Raw genomic sequence first — 18,775 nt, 5'->3', positions numbered from 1 at the left:
TTTTGAAACATGACTCATGAATAAGACCATTATTAATATGTGTGTACTAATAATAACATTGAAGATTTTTTTTTTAGCATATAATCACAGCAGGTGCCAGAAAAGACCCCCAAACACAAACAGATAAAATAAGGATAAATTTTGCGAAGTTACAGAAGCTTCTTTAGCTGTCCCCTGGTTAGTGGCCCTCTCCTGGGGCGGGAGTGAGCTGTCAGACTTTGGGTGTAAGGGGTTGTCTGGTAGGAAGTGAGCCTCCCTCACAAGGGTAGCGAGGGTTTTCAAGGACGGCAGTCACCATTGGTACCGGCTGTTGGTCCCACTCTCCCTGGAGAAACAGATATGATGTTTTTGACAACATGAGTCCTAGAAATTCCAAAAATTGAATTTTTTGCTGTTTAGACATGGTTTTATTGAGGTAATTGTACAATTGTAACTGAACAATGTATCAAGCATGGTTCATTTTTAAAAAACACACTGAAGGACACTTTTTTTTTTTCTCCATTATTATTATTTTTATTTTTATGGGACCCAGATTTAAGTCTCTGAAAAGACCTACTCCTTCCCTTTTCACCGGGTCATTCAACATTAGTTTTTGTGTTGCAGTAGCTGATCAATAACAATGTTTTGCCCCTTAATCACTTCCATTGTGTAGTTTTATGCTTCGCAAATCATCTATTTTAATGATTTAAGAGTGTGTTTCTTTTCTGTGTGTACTGTTTGTGGATTGTCCTGGAGTGAGATGCACTCTGAAGTGAGCAAAGGAAGGGTAAATCTGTTCTATGCTGTATCACCCATTACAATGTTTGTGCTTGTATGTGTTTGCACAGTAGAAGTCTGTCTGCACAGTCCAAGCTGTGTTACTTTTGAATGCTGTGTGCCTCTCTCACCCTCTGTGTATCTGAGCAGTTCCCATTTGAATCAGGCTATTGAGGTAAAATGCTGATAATTTCTGTAATATCATTTGGCTGCAGGTGTGTTAATAAACCTCCACTGTTTTCTGTCAGCTCCTGCCTACAGTTGCCACATTCCCCCATCGTTGCTTGAAAAGTGTCAAACAGCAGCATCTATCTAATCTGTGTGTAGAGATCAAGCAGTATGATTCATGGCTTCCTTTTATAAGATGGATTTCCCTCATTTCCAAGTCTTACTTTAACCGGAGCATGTTAAAAATGTGTTTGATTTATTCACTCTGATCCAAACATCTTTCTGTGTGTCTGAAGACAAAATGTGTCTTCAGCGTGTCTGACCTCTGATGTCTGCTTCCTCAACTGGTTTAATTGGCAATTTGGCAGTTTGTGTGTCAGACTTACAGGAAACAAGCGTGCAGTCGACTGGTTGCAGTGCATGGAGATGGGGGCTGTGTTATAAAGGGAGTCAAGCACTTCTCCAGTGAATGCGTCCCACTGTAGCTGAGAATACTGCTCCGTCACACCGATCCCACCACACACACACCGGTCATTTCCATGGAACCTGGAGGGAAGAGAGATGGGTTGAAGTAAAGTCGATAAAAGCGGGAGACAGAGTGAGATTGAGAAAGGAGGAATAGATGGGGGTTCTTTTAAAAAGGACAAAGCATCTGGTTCTTGAGATTAAAGGGCATAATCACCAATCTGCTCCCCAGGAGTGAAGGCTAGAGGGAGAGAGGTATAAATGCTGAAAGCAAAAATTGCTCAGTCACATGGGCGAAAGAGAGGATGGTGCAAGATGAAGAGTGACGAATGAGAAGAGCAAGCAAATGATTTTAGGGAGGAAGAGAGAAGGTTTTTGGGCACGTCCTACCTGTTGATGAAGTTAAAGTATTTCTGCAGGTATCCTGTGTCAACATGGCTTTTGCAGAGTTCCAGCTGCGTCCGAGGGTAGTAATGAATGTAGTTGACGCACATTTCCTCCATGATGCCAAAACCTCCCTGAGGAGACAAACGGATTAGGAGGGAGGTGACGAATAAGGCGAAGATATAGTGCAAAGAGCAGATGTAGGTATTAGAGTGGAGAGATGGAAGGATTACGAGAATGAAGGAAATATGGTGAGTTTGAAGACAGAGGGAGGAGAGAGGCAATACTTGAAGTTATTCTGATGTTGCTGACAGAGCTCAAGGTGAACTTTAGCAATACACAAATAGTGCTGTATATTGATAGTGCTCTGCTCACCACCGTAGGCTTGTTCCTGTCTTCTGTGTTATAAGTGCACTTTGTTATAAGGACGTCGCCCTGCAGGAGGAAGCCCAAACACACCAGCAGTTCACTGTATTTTTAGTTTGCTAAAGAGCGCTGAAGATAGTTTAAGGTTATTGACAAAAAATTATTTACCAGAGCCAATGGCCAAATTTTTTTATTTTTTTATTTTATTTTTTTTGCTAAACAGAATGTTGTTTGTGGAGCTCAGCTGTGGTTTTGTCTTGTCTGTCTCCTGGGAATGTCCTATCACACTACTGATTTTTACAGTCTGTCTCTATTTCCACTCCATTTAAGCTCCTTATAGAGCAGTGAGGTATTTTAATTCAATACTTTAGATGCGAAGGGGGGAAATACATCTGCGGCGCTACCATTCAGAATAGTAAAATTCACATTCTTATCTGAATGTAAAATCTGTACATTGAAAAATGAAACCAAAGAATAGTCACTGCTTCTGGTCATTTCAAATGCAAGTGCAGTAATCAACTTTATACTTACAGGTAAGACATTCACCATTTTCCTTAGAACTCGGATTGTCTGAGGAAGAAGACGAGATTTTAAAGGAAAAATACACCCAACATTTGTTATGTAATCGCTGTGATTTACACTTACACACTAATCACAAAAAACAAAATTGTGATGATATTACAATTATAATTTTATTCACAATTTTCAAATATAAAAGTAAAATTCCTTGTTGCTGATCGATATATTTCTAGAATGCATTTCCCTCTTGAGCGTCTTTGTGTACAGTAGATTTATTTCAAGCAGAGCGAGATAAAATACCGGCTGCTCTTGATGCTTTCCTTGGGGGCTTCTTTCAGTAGCTGTGTATGTGTGTGTGTGTGTGTGTGTAAAGGCCCATTGGATTTGCTGAGAATGGTTTGATGAAGTCTTCCTGTGTGCTAATGAGGCTGCAGGGTTTGAAACAACACCACTGCACAGGTACACTAGATTAATCTGACATCCACAGCAGCTGGAGATTTTATCTGGCAGATGTCCTTCACTGCTCTGTGTGTGTGTGTGTGTGTGTGTGTGTGTGTGTGTGTGTGTGTGTGTGTGTGTGTGTGTGTGTGTGTGTGTGTGTGTGTGTGTGTGTGTGTGTGTGTGTGTCTCTATGTGCTCATGCATGTGTGTACCTGCCTCAGGATATTGCACATAAATACAACACAACAGATGTCAGATGCTGTCTCTCAACAATGTTAATGTTGTTATTTGTCAGTTTTGACGCTGGGTTGTTGGGATTTTTTTTCTGATTTGTTGCCCTGTGAAGGGCGATCATGCTCTAGAAGACCTATTATTTTTCATAAAATACAGTCAGCAAATTGAACTACGAAGGTGTTCAAGCAAAAGTAGAATATGCTTTGTATTTTTTATTATCAACACTATAATACAGAGTGATAAATTGTTGCATATTCTTCAAATTGTTGATACACATTTGTAGAGGCAAAGTAATATTTTTTTAAAAGGAGTGATATTTCAAGCAGACTACTGTCTTTATCATTGGTGCCTTCCTTATAATCTGTCATTCAGCCTGTTTAAATGGAGAAAAGTCTTCATTGTGCAAAAGCTATGTGTCTATTCTGTTAGACTAGAGACTATTTGACTGTTAGACTGATCAATGCTAATTACTTCTGTTTCTTTCTTTCTTGTAAAGACATTTAGTTTCTGTAAATAGAAAGGTATTGATGCAACGTTTGGCTTGCTCACTGCAAAATTAAAGGTGAAATCTAATAAGGCATTATATTTATTTCAAAAATAGATGAAAAACAAGCCAATAAACAGCTTTTGCTTTCATTTTCCAGTTATTGGTTGAGGATAATCTTTGCCCCAGTGACACACAGCTTAGCAAGGTGTGAAGTAAAACTAACTTTTATATATTATATATATATACATATAATTTAGTTTAATATAAGTTGCAATGCACAAAAGTGGGTCTCTGAGTTTAGTTCCTCTGGGTACACTGAGCCCAGATGTTACTCACCTGGTAGTGTGTACTAAAGTGCTGGTCTTCCTGTACCACCTCCAGCTCTTTTCCTCCCCTTACCAAAACTGTCCTCACCCCACGCCCAGCCAGGTGGGTGTGCAACTGGGATGCAAATATATAGATTCCTCTTGGAGGCAAAGCCTAAATAGACACACAGAAAACCAGAGGGAGAGAGAGAAAGTGAGACTTTTTTTTTAGGTCAGGTTTCAGTCAAGATGTGGTGCCTTACGGACAAGAACCTTAAAACGTGTGGAACTCCACAGCATTTTCAGTATTTGGCTATTTATACTATAAATAATGTAGCAAATGATGGAGTCATGTATACTTACAGTCTGGGTACACTTTGAAGTGCAGTAGCCGCTGAGGTAGAAGGTGTGTTGTTTGGGTGGGATAGCCATGACAGGAGTATAAACGAGGCCCAGCTCCATGATCCCTGCGTCATACTTCCTCAGGCTGGGCGTGTAGTGCAGCCGTATCCCTGAGGAGTCACGTCGACCTGCATACAAAACATTGGGAAATGTTAAAATACATGACATACATTCTGTTTTCTACAAGTTCACATCAAAAGACGACAGCTGGAATGAGTTTGTATTAAACCATAATATGAGGTATGTTTGCATAAATAAATGAAATATTTGTTTATTTGAACTGCTTTTTGAGAGAACATGACTGAACGTGACTTCTTAGAGAACTGCAGTAGAAAGACAGGAGAGAGTGGTGTAATATCAGAAAATTTCCTCAGGTGTAATAAGTGTTTCTTCTCTCCATCTGGTCCTGGTCAGCCCACATGCTTAGAGTAGTTTGAATCATTTCTGGAGCAGCAACAGCAGCTTTACCACTGTAGACTGGCAATATTGCTAAGATGTTAGGAGGCAACTTTGATATTTCTGAGATGGGTTAAAAAAATTCAGATCAAGAAGATGCTTGATTGACTCAAGGTTTAATTTTCAACATCCCTGGTTCGAGTGAGATGGGGGAGCTATCCTTCATTTCTCTCTCTCTCCTCATCATTTCTCTCTTGTTGACTATATATAATACTATACTATGTACTATAATAAATTACCTGACAAACACTTTAAACAAATGCAAATCCATCTCTCAACTTCCAGTGATTGTTCCTGTTTTTAAGGCTCGAGTTCAAGAATTTTAAATTGAGGCAAAGCTTCTTTTTTGTTCAGCTGCAGAAAATCGTAAGATGTACATAACAGTAACGAGAAGATGTGCAAAGAATTAGAAGATAGAAATCAGAATAAGAAAAACAAGTGGCTAGATCCAAAGGTATACCTGAAAAACCCATTTATCTTGAAGATAAATCCAGGGCTTCTTCAGTGAGATACAGAGAACCCTGCGTGTGTGCGTGCGTGCGTGCGTGTGTCTGTGTCTGTTCATGCGTGTGTGCACGTTTATGTGTGTACATACCAGATATAAGGAGAGGATTGTGGTAATGGACCTCCAAACGAAGGAACCTTGAGGAACCTGGTCCACCCATAGCTAACCCTGCATCAGGAGGATAGTAAAAAGCCTGCAGGAAAACACATACACATTTAAGAAACCTGATTCGTTTTTAGTCGCATTAATGCTTTGAAGTTGTAGCAAAGACTCTTTACATATCATGCAGATGATTTAGGACTGTTGAGTGAAAACATTTTAAGATTTAATATCCCCATGTAATTCTCAATATCTCCATTTGTGGAGATGGAGCTGAAAAACAACCATTTTTAGTATCGTCTTTAGTCATCCAGTTCAAGGCAGACAATATTCGAGAATTCATCCAGATGTATTGTCCTGTGTACATATTTGTGCATCAGTTATGTTGCTTGTTGTGAACTTTCACCTGTTTTTCAGAGCTTTTGGGGATCTATGAGGCTGGCTCAACAAAGGTCTATTGATCGTTTCTACACACAGAGATATTCTTGTATGGATGCAGCCTCATGGGTGCCGGATGAACTGGTGAGGCATATTTTCTTTTTACTCTGTCTTTCACTCCTTGGATTCTGAAGTGTTTGGTTTGCCATAGCAGCAGGAAAATAACTTCTGAGGTCAGTGCCATCCCCACGGGTGTCAAACCTCCACTTTTTATTAAGAAGTCTTGATTTAATCTGGAGTCATTACCAGTGCCTTCACTTTTCCAGATGATTACCTGCCTTAAGCCACTTCAGGAGCAATGTACAGTTAGTAATGGCAGAAAGGCTTGTTTTATTGAATCTTGCTTTCATGTACTAGTAGTAAAATCCATAGAGATTTGCTTTCTCCCTTCTAAGACACACACATCATCTCTCTCTCTCTCTCACACACACACAACCACACAGTTTTTTCTGGTGCTGGCCTTTCTCGTTGCATTCTGACACTGTCATACTTTATTGTTTCTCTCCTCTTTCAAACTTCTTTCTCTCTTGTGTTGTGTTTTTGCACATTTCTCTTCTGATGCAGTGCCGGGGAGAATGAAACAACACTATTAAGAGGTGATGAAAGAGGCCTGAATATTTCCCACCTAATCTCGTCTTCACAGCTCACAGCTCACAGAAGGCATCCTGCTTGTTTTTGTTTGGCTGGCAGATAATCCAATCAGAGAGGGGCCAGGCTGGCTGTGATACAGCGGGGAGCAGCACATAGAAATATGGTGACAGCCTTACCGTTCCCTGTCCTCTTTGCTTTATGTGACCAGCAGGCTGCTTGCTTGGTCAGCTGGCTGGCCGGTAGCAGTAGTTACCAGGGTGATTTAATACCTGATGGATGACTCACTGACTGACTGACTAGTTGGTGCAGTCCTCTAGCACTGAATATTGCAGTTGGGTGCTTTGCATCAGAAAATGGTTCATTGAAAAAAATTTTTTCAGTGAATTGACAGATCAAAAAGATTTTAATTCATTCATTCATTTATTTATTTAAACTTCAGTTGTGCTTTTTAGCCGACTAGTTGACTGGCATGAATGTAAAATCTTGGCACAACTTTAGTCAGGAATTTTGGACATCAGAAAGAAAGCCTTTAAAATATTCAGATTATTATTATTTGATTTAGAGGAATGTATTTTAAAAGCCTACTTAGTGACAAACAGTGCATTTTAGATTAGGCTAGAAATGCTGTAGTGTGTGGCATTGGTCTGTGTTGTGCATTTCTCCCTGTGCAAATAAATATTTATGAAATAAATGTTTTTACACTTTTTACACACATTTTTTTTAAATTTCAACATCTTTTAAAGTAATTGTTGAATTGGATTGGATATACAAATTTTATTTCCATACAGGGGAATCAAAATGCATGAAGCAGCATTACTTTGAAGCCTTCTTTACATTACAAGGAATAAAATGATCATGAGAAAATACTGACCCAGTCTGATTGTATTTTATTTTGTTGGCCTAAAAGTAGTCCAATTTCAACTTTTTTTGGGCTGCAGATTTAACTGATATGAGAGCAGCAGTAACCAGTTCCTTATTTACACATTCAGCAGTCATGGGGGAACATTAGCATTTCACTGGAGCCATGTTTCTGGCCACTTAATCAGTTCAAGTCCAATTTAGATCTCTTTTCCTCCTCTGGTTTGGTTTTCATCAACTACTGGTGGAAAAATGTGGCTTAAGCTGCTAATATGTTAACTTTGGCTGTCTGCTGTTTCTTGCAGGAAAACTAGCAGTGTGTTAATCAGTTGTTTTTTTGTTCTTTTTTTTTTGCTGGAAATAGCTGCCTGAAAAAAGACACTGCTGACAGTGGAGGATGTGGGCTGGAACATTAAGCTGAAAAAGGTGAAAATGCCTTTTTGCTTCGTGTGGTACCTCATTCTCAGCTTCTAATATAGACGCATATAAGGATTTCATTTGTTATTTTGTGTATTTTTGTCTGTCCGTGTTAGCAAGATTGGGAATAGTTGCTTCCCACATATAGACTGTCTCTGAGCTCCTAGTAGACCTGAGCTGAGTGTAGGATATTTACAAGGTTTTCTCTTCGCAGTTCTGGGCTCGGATATTCCTCACGTAGGAGTTTTTGTTTATCTCTTATAATAGATATAAGGATGGAACTAATCTGCACAGGACTTTCTTTCAATTAGACACCAGTTATGTGTATAAAAAATGTAACTATATGTACAGTACTGTATGTTTATCCTGTTTAATCTGTATCTTTGTCTATCTACATGACTTAGTTGGTGAATCTTAAATCTTAAATGAGCACACTGGCTTGTGAAACAGGAAAAAGTGAATATAGTCAGAGGAGGATCCTGATACTGACAGAAGAAAGAGAATGTGCGTGGGTGTCTGTTTCCCATCATACCTCAGCACCCATAGCCCATGCAGCTAGCACATGACGGCAGAAGTTGAGCTTCCCCGGCTTCATCTTGTCATCACAGGAGCCGTTGTAGTCCGGAACATCGCGGACATCCGGAGAACATTCAAACACCTCTATGTGATGCACTATAGCCTCGTTACCTGGAGTTATCACTGATTCATACTGACAAAAAGAGAGAGAGAGAGGGAAAAAAGTCAGATCATTTCATGAGCTTGTATTGCTAAAAGTGGTGCAATTTTGCTAGAGAGATAGACATGTCTATAAAAATTAGAAATAACTGATATGCAACATGCTGTGCAATGCTATTCCATATCTTATTCTATTGCGTGTTTATGCCCTGGATCTGTTCAACTTTCCTCAATGAGAATCATGACAGTGGATCTCAAGGTTTTTCTGTTGGCCCAGTAATCAAACCAGCAGCAGAGATAGCTGCCTGTGCACCATCTACATCTCATACGCCCACTCTAATGTCTGTGAATGAACTCTGTGTTACATCTTTGCATTTTTAGAGACACTTCTACCATAACAATGTGATTCTTGGGCATGTTTTCAGGCAGCTTCTGGATGAAACACCAGTAGGTTGTCTCTTGAGTTGGTATGATGACATTCGGCGCCACGACATCCAGTGTCTGCACATCTGGAGGCAGGGTGGGTGGCGGAGTGTCGGGGCGCAGCATCAGCACTCGCTGTACTCCTGTTTGGATCCGAGACAGGTTCAGCTGCTCCAGCGAGGCAAGTGGTTGATCTAAGAATCCATAGATGATGTGTACAGTGCCCTCCTGGTCAAAACAACCAGAAAAAAGGTATGTTTGATGGCTTCAAAGCAGAGGATTAACAGAAGGGATGTGGATTTCAAATTAATAGTCTCTCATGATTATTATTTGGCTGAAATGTCTTTTAAAGCAAACACAGTGAACTTTTTATTATGTTGTCATAGTGATATGCACTGATTCAGAGGTACCATGGAAACTATAATCATTTTGATGAATACTCCAGTGGAAATTGTGCTAATCATTCCAGATTTTTCAACATTACATGTCCAAATCTAATATCATGAACACTTATGAAGTAAAAGCAGTAAAAATGTATATAAAAACAAAAAGCCCCCCTTCCACACATGCATGTACACATGTACAGTCTAAATGTGTGTTGTTCTTAAGGTTATACACATACACACTCAAGCACCATCTTTTCCTCCAATGTCATCTTCTTCACACCATCTGTTAACAGCCAGGTTCAGTCAGTTCAGGACTGACAGGCATTATTTATTGCTTTAGTTGATATGCAGTACATATAATGTGCTTGTCCCTTTACATATGAGAATCACCTGAGACCTTAACCAGGCCACATGCTGGAACTAATAGGTCTAACATTTCTGCGGTGAGACAGACGCACGCACTGAAATAGAGTTTGCAGACCTCAATGAGGTAGTCTCTGGGATCACAGGTACTGAATGGTCTTTTGAAGAGCAGGTAGAATCCATCGGGTTTTTGATTGGCGCTGATCAACTCATAGTCTTGCTGACTGTCCAAAGAGACATGACCCTTGTTGTCACTCCATGCATCCTGAAGGAGAAAACACACAACATTCTTACACATAACAATATTGGTAACATCCATTGTGAGGTAGGGAAGGTGTAGTTGGGCGTGGGCAGAGTGAGTGTTGCCAAGTGAAACTCATTATACAACCATCACTGAATAAATTTGAGGGGAGCTGTGTGTCTATGTAAAACAGGCTGGAGAGTGCAGGCTTACTACATGTAAGGTTCAAATACAACTTTTTTTATAAGCGTTTGACCTATGGAGGAAATTATTAGCACAAATATACAAATTTTTAAGTCATTGCTTTGGCAGATCGTATTGTGAAACCTTTTCCAATCCATGTACAGGATTCTACTTCTTTAAGAGGCTTTGCAACAGCTTAGTCTATCTTCTTCTGTTATGTTTCTCACATTCATATCTGTCCAGAATAGCACCTAAGATCTCTCTCTTTATTTCTGTCTCCCTCTCTGTCCCTCTTATATAACTGTTCTTCACAAACTGCAAAGATTGAATACGAGGCCAACAATTTTGAAACTACATTGTGTGTATTTAAATCTAAACAAACGTGGGCAGTATGCCGTATGTGTTATGTGTGTTACATGTCTGTATGCAGAATATACTAGCTGTGACCTCTAAAGATACCTGAGACAGTCAGATTTTAAAAATGTTAAGATGTTGCTGAACTGAACCAACTGGAAGATCCATCTGTCCGTCATCTTCCAGTTATCCTGGAATATCCAGGGTAGTGGTGGAGGCTGGAGCCAATCCCAGCCGACACTGGGTGAGAGGCGGGGTACACCCTGAACAGATCACCAGTCTATCACACTGCTGACACAGATAAATGAACAAACACTCACATTCACACCTATGGGCAATTTAGAGTCAGCAATTAATCCTGGAGTACCAGGAGAAAACCCACCCAGACAAGGGAAGGACAGGCTAACAGCCTCTCTACCATGCCATATGCTTATTTGATTTGTGTTACTCTAAATATTGAAGCCCCATATGAACTTTAGCTAAACTTTAGAATGCATTTATACACAGAAACATCAGAATCACTTTAGGAAGATATTTCTTCGTGGCGACTATGGACAGAAGGGACATATAACAGTTACTTTAAGACAGACTTGCAAAAGATGTGAACCTATTCTTTACAACCATCTTATTATTTATTATTTAGAGGCTAAGCTGGAAGTGTGGTTTTCAGAGAGAGGTACAAGTTTCTGTGCTGTGTCTGAGATTTCCTGAAGATGTGCCAAAAAAAAAACCTTCTGTACTACTCCCTAGAAATTGTCAAATTATCTCTAGTTGTAGTGTCCAGCTCAGTGGTATCACTAGTGTATATACACCTGTAAATGTGATTCTTGTAACACCTAACAAGAGGGGGGAAAAAGAAAAAAAATCTCACATTTCTGATTATATCTGATGGGACTAAATTCAAGAATTTCCATGGTCTGATTTGAATACTGTACTTCAAAAATGGGTCTTAGGAGTCTCTGAACTGTAGCGCATATCTAAAATGTGCCTGAATTTTCATCCGAGAAGCAACTCTGTGTGTGTGTGTGTGTGTGTGTGTGTGTGTGCGTGCGTGCGTGCGTGTGTGTGTGTGTGTGTGTGTGTGTGTGTGTGTGTGTGTGTGTGCGTGCGCTTGTGTTTGACGAGAACGACAGTGAAGCAGTGACCTTTTTTCTGCTGATAATTTTGGCCTCCTGAGGGGAGCGAGACAGATGGAACAAGAGGAGAAACAGTTAGATAGCAGGGAGCAGATCAGTTTAAGAAGATACTTTACAGTGATGCGTTACGCTGGGATGGGTAGATCTTAAAGTGCAGCGATTTTGAACATTGGGATTTAAATAATTAATGGGAAATAAGGCAGAATTTTAAAGTAGACATGTTTGAGGTGGTCTATGCCACTGTTCATGTACATATAGTCTATGTATTGTTTCTAATTCTCCATTATCCACCTGCTACAAAGAGATTTTGCTAATAGAAATGTCAAGTATGCTTGTTTATCATGATGTGTAAGAAGATTAACCCCAAAATTTGATAAAGCCTAATAAGGCCACATGTAATGCAAAATCATCAATACAAGTCGCCTGGTCTGAACATGGACTTAAGGATACGTGTCATTGCCGAACTCTAATAGGACGCAACAGCCTTTATATGTGTGGGTCTGTAGAGTACCCTCTGGAGTCCTGCATGTTCCCTCTGGCCTCAAATTGAATCACAGCAGAGATTCACACCAGATGTGTGTGAGTCTGTGTTTATCTCTGCTGACTACACGTGCACCTGACTGCACTGTTTTAAAAAATACCTATGTTTACCTCATAGCCATCAAACAGCACTGAAGGAAATGGTAATACAGTTTATACTGTATTTAACTCCATTACCATTTACCATGGTGACAGACCTGCTACTGAACATATGTTGCCATGAACACATGAGGTCTGAATAACAAGTCACTGCAAAAGCAAATGTTAGCTTTGGATGTTCAAGCTGACTCACTATTACCAACATGAAATATGGTAAAAGGCCCGACCATGTTAATATCACAGCTTTAAAACTTTTCTGTACATTTTCTCTGGTCAGTTTCCTGTGGGCTGTTAAAGTAGAATTGAATTTAGAAGGCAGAAAGGCAGCCTTACCCAGCAACCTTACCAACCATGAACCTGCCGTCCACATTACCTGATTCCAGATAAGTTATGGAAAATAGATGGATGGAATTTATTTTGTGGTGTAATAGGTTATTCTTTGCTGTAGTTATTTCGCCTCTACCTGTGAGCTGTGTACTGTGGTGTAGCGTTCAGAAGAAGAAAAAAAAAAAGTGAAGTGATATTTTGGCTGCTGTTACAGTTCTGTTTTTCAAGATTATTGCCATCATTAAAAAAGAACAGGCTGGACATAAGTGGTCCTTTATAAAACTTATGATCAAAAATTAACTGCAGCTTTCTTTTTGAATTAAAACGCAGGTCAATTGTGCTGAAAGCACACAGATTAATTCCTTATTTGTTGATGGCTTTTGCCACAGTTGCATATATTATACGTACTATGCCAAACTAAAAGCCAATCCTGTAATAACATCAAGGTCTAGTTGTCTTTCAGCTCATATATTTACAGATGCTGGTTTGATTTTTTTTTTTTTTTTTTGTCAAAGAACAAGACTCAGATAATTCATTACTACAGTGAATTAGTATTCAACTTTTGTGCAGTTTATCATTATAAATCACATAAATGCTATCACAATACTTAAACAATTAACAAATGTGCATATAAGAAAGAAGGCAAATGGTAAAGTCAAATTTACAGCAAGATAAATTGGTTTTTAGAAAAAATGATCAGCATATTACAGAAAAAGAAATCTGACTTGGATTAATTAAAAGGGCTTGTGTGCAGCAAAATGAAAATGAGGCATTTTACACATCTTAATCAGAACGGGATTCAATTTTGATATGCTAATATCTACTAATGATTCCCCAGTGAACTTCAGCTATTAGTGCAGTTTGAGTGATTTCCAATTAGCAGGGGCCGATAACATCCTTTGTGACTATGTGATCATGAAGCAAGCCGTCTGCCCGCTCCACATGCAAAATCACCAATCTCACACCCCCGGGACTACCGACAGAGGAGGAACACTAAAAAAGAGGAAAACCTCTGCTCCTGAAGGACTTTCTAGTAATCCCTGTGCTGTAATGAGTTTCACAGAGAGAAAAATTGGAAGAGAAACTGAGAAAGACTTTTTTTTTACACCCACTGAAGAAACCTGCTTGACATCCTTATGACTGACATTTTATAAATTTAACAGAAAAACCTTCAGTTGAGTCATTTCACCACAGATCACACACTTACGCCGAAGTAGCTCTTAGTTCCAGAGTCCCACAGCACCACCAGGTCAGCGTTGGTCAGCTCCCCTCGGTCAGACATCCCCAGGACCACGCCATGTCTGAGCTCTGCGACCCTAAGCTCCATGTAGACCTCCTGATCGGCGTAGCTGATGTTCCAGGCCAGCTGGAGCTGCCCGAGTGGGTCAAGGGGTACACGGAAAGGCATTGGAAGTGGTGGTAAAGAGGCGGAGGGTTTGGATTTAAGGCTAGATACTTCAACAGCAGTGGAGGGTGCCTGATATGAGGCCACCAATATGACCATTAGAGCAGCCAGGGCAGTAAAGTACATGATGGTGATGTCTTGAAGGCGAAGGTTTTTATTAAAGATCCTCATAGCCCCAGTGAGATACAAAGTGTCTTTTTCTCTTCACCTCTGTTCTTTCAGTCCTCCAAAGCTTCTTCTGACAGAGTTGATCTTGTTGTTCAATCCAGAAAGTTAAGAAAGTTTTTCTCCCGTGCTCTAACAACTCTGTAGTTCTAAATTCTAACTCTACAAACTCAAACACTGACTGGTTTCCTTTGCCTTGTCAGTTCTGCTCTACTTTCTGTCCACAGTAGACTTACTATCTCGCTTACAGTGGTCAGATGAGGGTTGTTTATTCCTTTCTTGTTATGTTTTCTATCCTCTCAGGCCCTCATTTTCTGAAATGTTTGACTTTCCTTTGAGTATTGAGCTAACTTTCCGGTCTTTAGGTTTTCAAATCCTTGTGGGTATTGCCGTTTTTCTCTGAGCAACAGCTCTGCCTCTTTCTCTGTCTCATCCCCTTAACTGGTTTTTAAGAGACTCCTCCCTTTTTAGTTGTCTGTTTTTATCCAGCCTAATGGTATTACATTTGTTGAGGAAAATTGGATTGTATTCTTTAAGCCCTGGGGTCAACAGTGATTCTGCACATCTGCCAGGCCCTAATTGATCCAAATTCAACCATGGACATTATCAACAACGATCCCTTTTGACTGACTAAACTTTATTGCTCACTCCATCTTTGTCTTTTTTTTTATATTTTGATGAGTATGATTCGTACATTTCTTTGTATATTTTCTGACAGAAAATATTTCGAGCACTATATTTCTCCCCTGACTTTTCTGGTCTTTCATTCAATGCAGATTTAGGGGACAGAAAGTCCTTGTGGAAGCATAAACAAGGCATTAATGCATTAGGTCCTTTCCTTAAGCCAGCGCTTTAGGCTGCAGAAGACCTAATCTAACTGTCAATTATGGGTTTCAAAAGTAAACGGAACACATTCAGGTCGGCTTAAAAGGTTAGTAAGGCCCCTGTAGGGAAGTGTATACTTGTGTCTGTCAGTGTTTGCTTTTTGGTGAAAAACAAGTGAGTTACAGTCTTTATACTTTGGGAAATTGCTTTGTATCTGTGAATTCAAAGAAATAAATGTGGCACGCATCTCCCCATAAGTTCACAACACCTTGTTTTGCACTTCAGTTTATGCTTCATATGAATACGTGAGATAGGCAGTGAACTTTGAGGTGCTGGTAAGGGATTTTTGGTCAGAGCCAGGTAAGCTGTAACACTGGACAGATATGGTAGTGTGGTATCAATCTTTTCGTGTAGCTCTTGGAACAACAGTCAATAAGTGCAAACAAAATAACACCCTAGTTGCTTGACAGTGTGAATCCTAAAGATGCAAGAATACTAACAAGTTAGAGTTTATTATTTAGGTTTGATGATTACACTTTTTAAATTTAGTCTCCTTGGCAGCAATTCCCAAGCCAGGAGAGGTTTAGTTTTATTCCAAAACATGATTTATTACTTACATTGCTGACATTTGTGCCTACTCCTTCAGTGAAAGTGCCTCAGGATGCAAAATGAATTCCAGTGGAAAGGTTAACAATAAAGATCTGTCATAATGTACTGTATTGTACAGTGTATCTGACAATAATCAAGCTGAGAGTACTTTCTGTAAAGCAGACAAAAAATACAGAGGTAAAGTCAACAAGGCAGAATAAAACTGTCATAACAAAAATATCTGAGATGTACAATGTATAACTCTGGAGTGTCCAAGCCAACATCCTACAGGTTTAATTCCAACCACTGCAGCTGCCTTGCCCAAACTGTTCTTCTGCTCTACCTGAATGGGTCTGTAATTAGTCACTGGACTCTATGGCTGGAATGAAAACCTGCAGACTGTAGGCCTGCCATGGTGCACAGCTGCCAACCCAACAATTAAATTTTAATTAAGTGAATCTGATAGTGATCAGGAAGGGATGGAAGGGATGGAAGGTGGATGGTTTCTTTACGGGAAATGCAAACTCATTTGTGCATTGGCACAGCACATCTCTTTTCATTTTGTATTATGTAGGGATGATTAATTTCAAGTTCCTGTGAATACCAAGAAAAGCTCATAATCAAATGTGGTGCAGTCTGAATGCGAATTCTTCATGTGGTGGATTAAATTTTTTACATGATGTACAAAAACCCTGAATCCTTTTTTTGGACAGGCTCCTAAACACAAAGGTTTGGAGCTAAGCAGAAAACAGGGAGAGCAGAACAGAAAGGCACAGACTAGCATTGTGTTAGTTAATGTAATAAAGACAGATAATTCCTGAGGCAAAAACAGAGCTCTGTGTGTCCTTCTAATGTCATGAAGCTCAATAATCTCCTTGCGTGTCTCTCTATATAGGAAATAATTGTTTCTTTTTATCTTTTACACCATCACATTTCCACCCCTATAACACCCCTCCTCTATTCTGTCACAGTTCTCTCTATTACCGTTGATCACCTGCTCTCTCTCGCTGTCTTTTTGCCTTCTTGTTTCCCTTACATGGACACTAATCTTTCAGCTGATGGCCCTGATGTGTCAGCAAACAAAAACGAGACACTGAGACGTAAAGTCGGCTGTGAAATTGGAGAGAGGGGGAGAGAATGGGGGAGGGGCTGGGGTGGGAAGGACAGATTAGGGAGAGAACGATGGTCCTCTGTGTAATCATCCATATGTGTGTGTGTGTTTGTGTCTGTGTGTCTGTCTGTGTCTGTGCACGTACACAAAAAGCCTGATATTATCTGGCCTAAAACAATCTAAATATTGCTTCTAAAAACTTTCCCATCATGCATTGCTTTCTCTTTGGGACAAGCATATGCATGGACACACAGAAACAAACTTCACTCAAAGCATGGCTGGACAAACCTGATGGGAGGCTCAAGTGCTGCAATTTCCTGTTTATATTCCACACTTCCTTCTTCTGTCCACACCATATTTTCAGTCACCTTTAAGTTCCAATGAAGGAAACAGATGATATGTGACAGCTTCATTATATGAGACCAAGCAGCGTGTCTGTAGTAAAACATTAAACCTGAACCAAGTTAGTTTGCAGTCATCTGACTAAAGACTTTTTTTTTAGAAATAGGATAAGGGTAATCTTTGTAACTTAAAACAAATTAGTTGCACAGTAACTTCTGCTGTAAAATTTGCTTTCATTGGCTAACATTAGTCACAATGAGCTCCAGGTCTTGGCAGACCAAGTCAAGCTGTAACAGCAAAATCCCAGCATGTGTTACGCCGAGCATGGGGAGTGTTTTTTTTTTGCTTATATAAATTACATTAAAATTGAATTGAAAACGTAATTTAAATTCTGCTGTGAGGTGAGCTGATGTTTAGCCACTCAGACACACCTAACCCTACTTGCATGTGCATATGAAGAAGGATGGAGAGGGGACTGGATAAAAGCAGGATTCACCTTAAAATGACCAATCCAACCATCTCATTCTCTTCTAATATAAATATTTCAACACCACATACTCTCAAAGTGCACTAATCTCCACTTCTGTGAATTTGAATAATGAATGCAATAAAAACGCACACTGCTGCTCTCAGTGTTGCTTTAAACTGTCCCTCATCTGATCCCAATGGGAAAGGCGAGCTCTGGTAGGGGTGGATTGGATAATTACAGCAGACACAGTGAAGAGTCTGGCGAGGGGAGAATAGCAAGAGACGGAGACAGAGAGGGGGAAAAAAATGGTGAAATAGTTCAGGTTGAGATGCTGACAAGAGAAGAAGATTGTAACAAAAACTGAAGTGGATCAAATCACAGAGGGTAACGGGTCTGAAGCAGTCTTTCATGTCTGTGGATGGATTTCCTAAAATATAATTTAGTCAGGAGGTAGAGCGATAGAGACAGCGCCAAAGGACATGAGACAGAGGAAGGTACAAAGAAAAAAAATAATGTTTCTAGGGACAGATATGCCCGGCATCCATAATGGAATTTAATGAACGTCTTGTTCCCGACAGAAGAGCAGTTTGTTTTTCCACCTTGGCTGAACACTGGGCAGAGGACAGGTGTATTTTTAATTAGCTTTATAGACTTGCCTGTCATATACATAATAACATGAATAACTGCTATGACTGTAAGTGCAAAGTTTAATGAATCTCCTCTGAATGCAGCAGCAGCTTCTGCTCTCCAGACTAAGAGGAGAACACAGTGAAGGCAGAGTTTTAGCCTCAGTAGGCTGGTGACACATTTGCATCCTATGGACATACACACTCCCTGTCCTTGCCCCACTCCTCTTGCACTTTTTCTCACCTTCCTATGGGCAATGATGAGTTTGCCACATGCCATATAGAGGTGTTCATGCATTTCTGAAAATTTCTAACCACATTCTATTAGAAACTCAGCTGTGCATGTCTTTAAGTCACTCCAAAGGCACACAGCTCACAGGCTACTGCTTAGAAGTCAAAATGGGACCCCATCCAACATCTTGTCCCTCTTTTATTTTTTTTATTTCCCTCTCTCTTGTCTCTTCTCTGTCGCCCTCGTAGCCAATCTGAGCCTGTGACTAAAGCGCCATCTCCCAGGCTGCACACTCCAGGCTGCATTTTATCACTGGGTCTGCAGGAACCAGGAGGCACCTCTGGATAAAGCGCATTTGCTCGTTTCCGTGCAGTGCCGGACGCCTCTCTGCAGG

At 40.0% G+C, this 18,775-nt stretch overlaps 1 protein-coding gene across 1 annotated transcript; it reads right to left on the bottom strand.

Annotated features, from left to right (window-relative positions):
* Window positions 1-211: 211 nt before the first annotated feature.
* On the bottom strand, window positions 212-14,194 carry dbh (dopamine beta-hydroxylase (dopamine beta-monooxygenase)). The gene is made up of 12 exons (XM_026297398.2): window positions 13,826-14,194; window positions 9,857-10,003; window positions 8,960-9,217; window positions 8,424-8,600; window positions 5,579-5,681; window positions 4,489-4,655; window positions 4,157-4,300; window positions 2,671-2,709; window positions 2,149-2,208; window positions 1,780-1,907; window positions 1,311-1,470; window positions 212-325 (listed from the first exon to the last, which is right to left on the bottom strand). The coding sequence occupies exons 1-12, from the start codon at window positions 14,192-14,194 to the stop codon at window positions 212-214; spliced, it is 1,866 nt and encodes a 621-aa protein (XP_026153183.1).
* Window positions 14,195-18,775: the final 4,581 nt, after the last annotated feature.

The sequence above is a fragment of the Mastacembelus armatus genome, chromosome 12 (assembly GCF_900324485.2).
Source record: "Mastacembelus armatus chromosome 12, fMasArm1.2, whole genome shotgun sequence".
NCBI classification, from domain to species: domain Eukaryota; kingdom Metazoa; phylum Chordata; class Actinopteri; order Synbranchiformes; family Mastacembelidae; genus Mastacembelus; species Mastacembelus armatus.
Note: the sequence above shows the minus strand (reverse complement) of the source record. Positions and strands in the feature narration are given on the sequence as shown.

What these genes read in the sequence shown, in the direction of transcription:
- dbh (XM_026297398.2), bottom strand. Translation starts at nt 14,194, where the DNA reads ATGAGGATCTTTAATAAAAACCTTCGCCTTCAAGACATCACCATCATG. An exon ending in CTTCAAAGTGTACCCAGACT is followed by an intron (nt 4,301 to 4,488) that starts GTAAGTATACAT and finishes GTGTCTATTTAG; the next exon opens with GCTTTGCCTCCAAGAGGAAT. An exon ending in TACTTTAACTTCATCAACAG is followed by an intron (nt 1,471 to 1,779) that starts GTAGGACGTGCC and finishes TCTTCCCTCCAG; the next exon opens with GTTCCATGGAAATGACCGGT.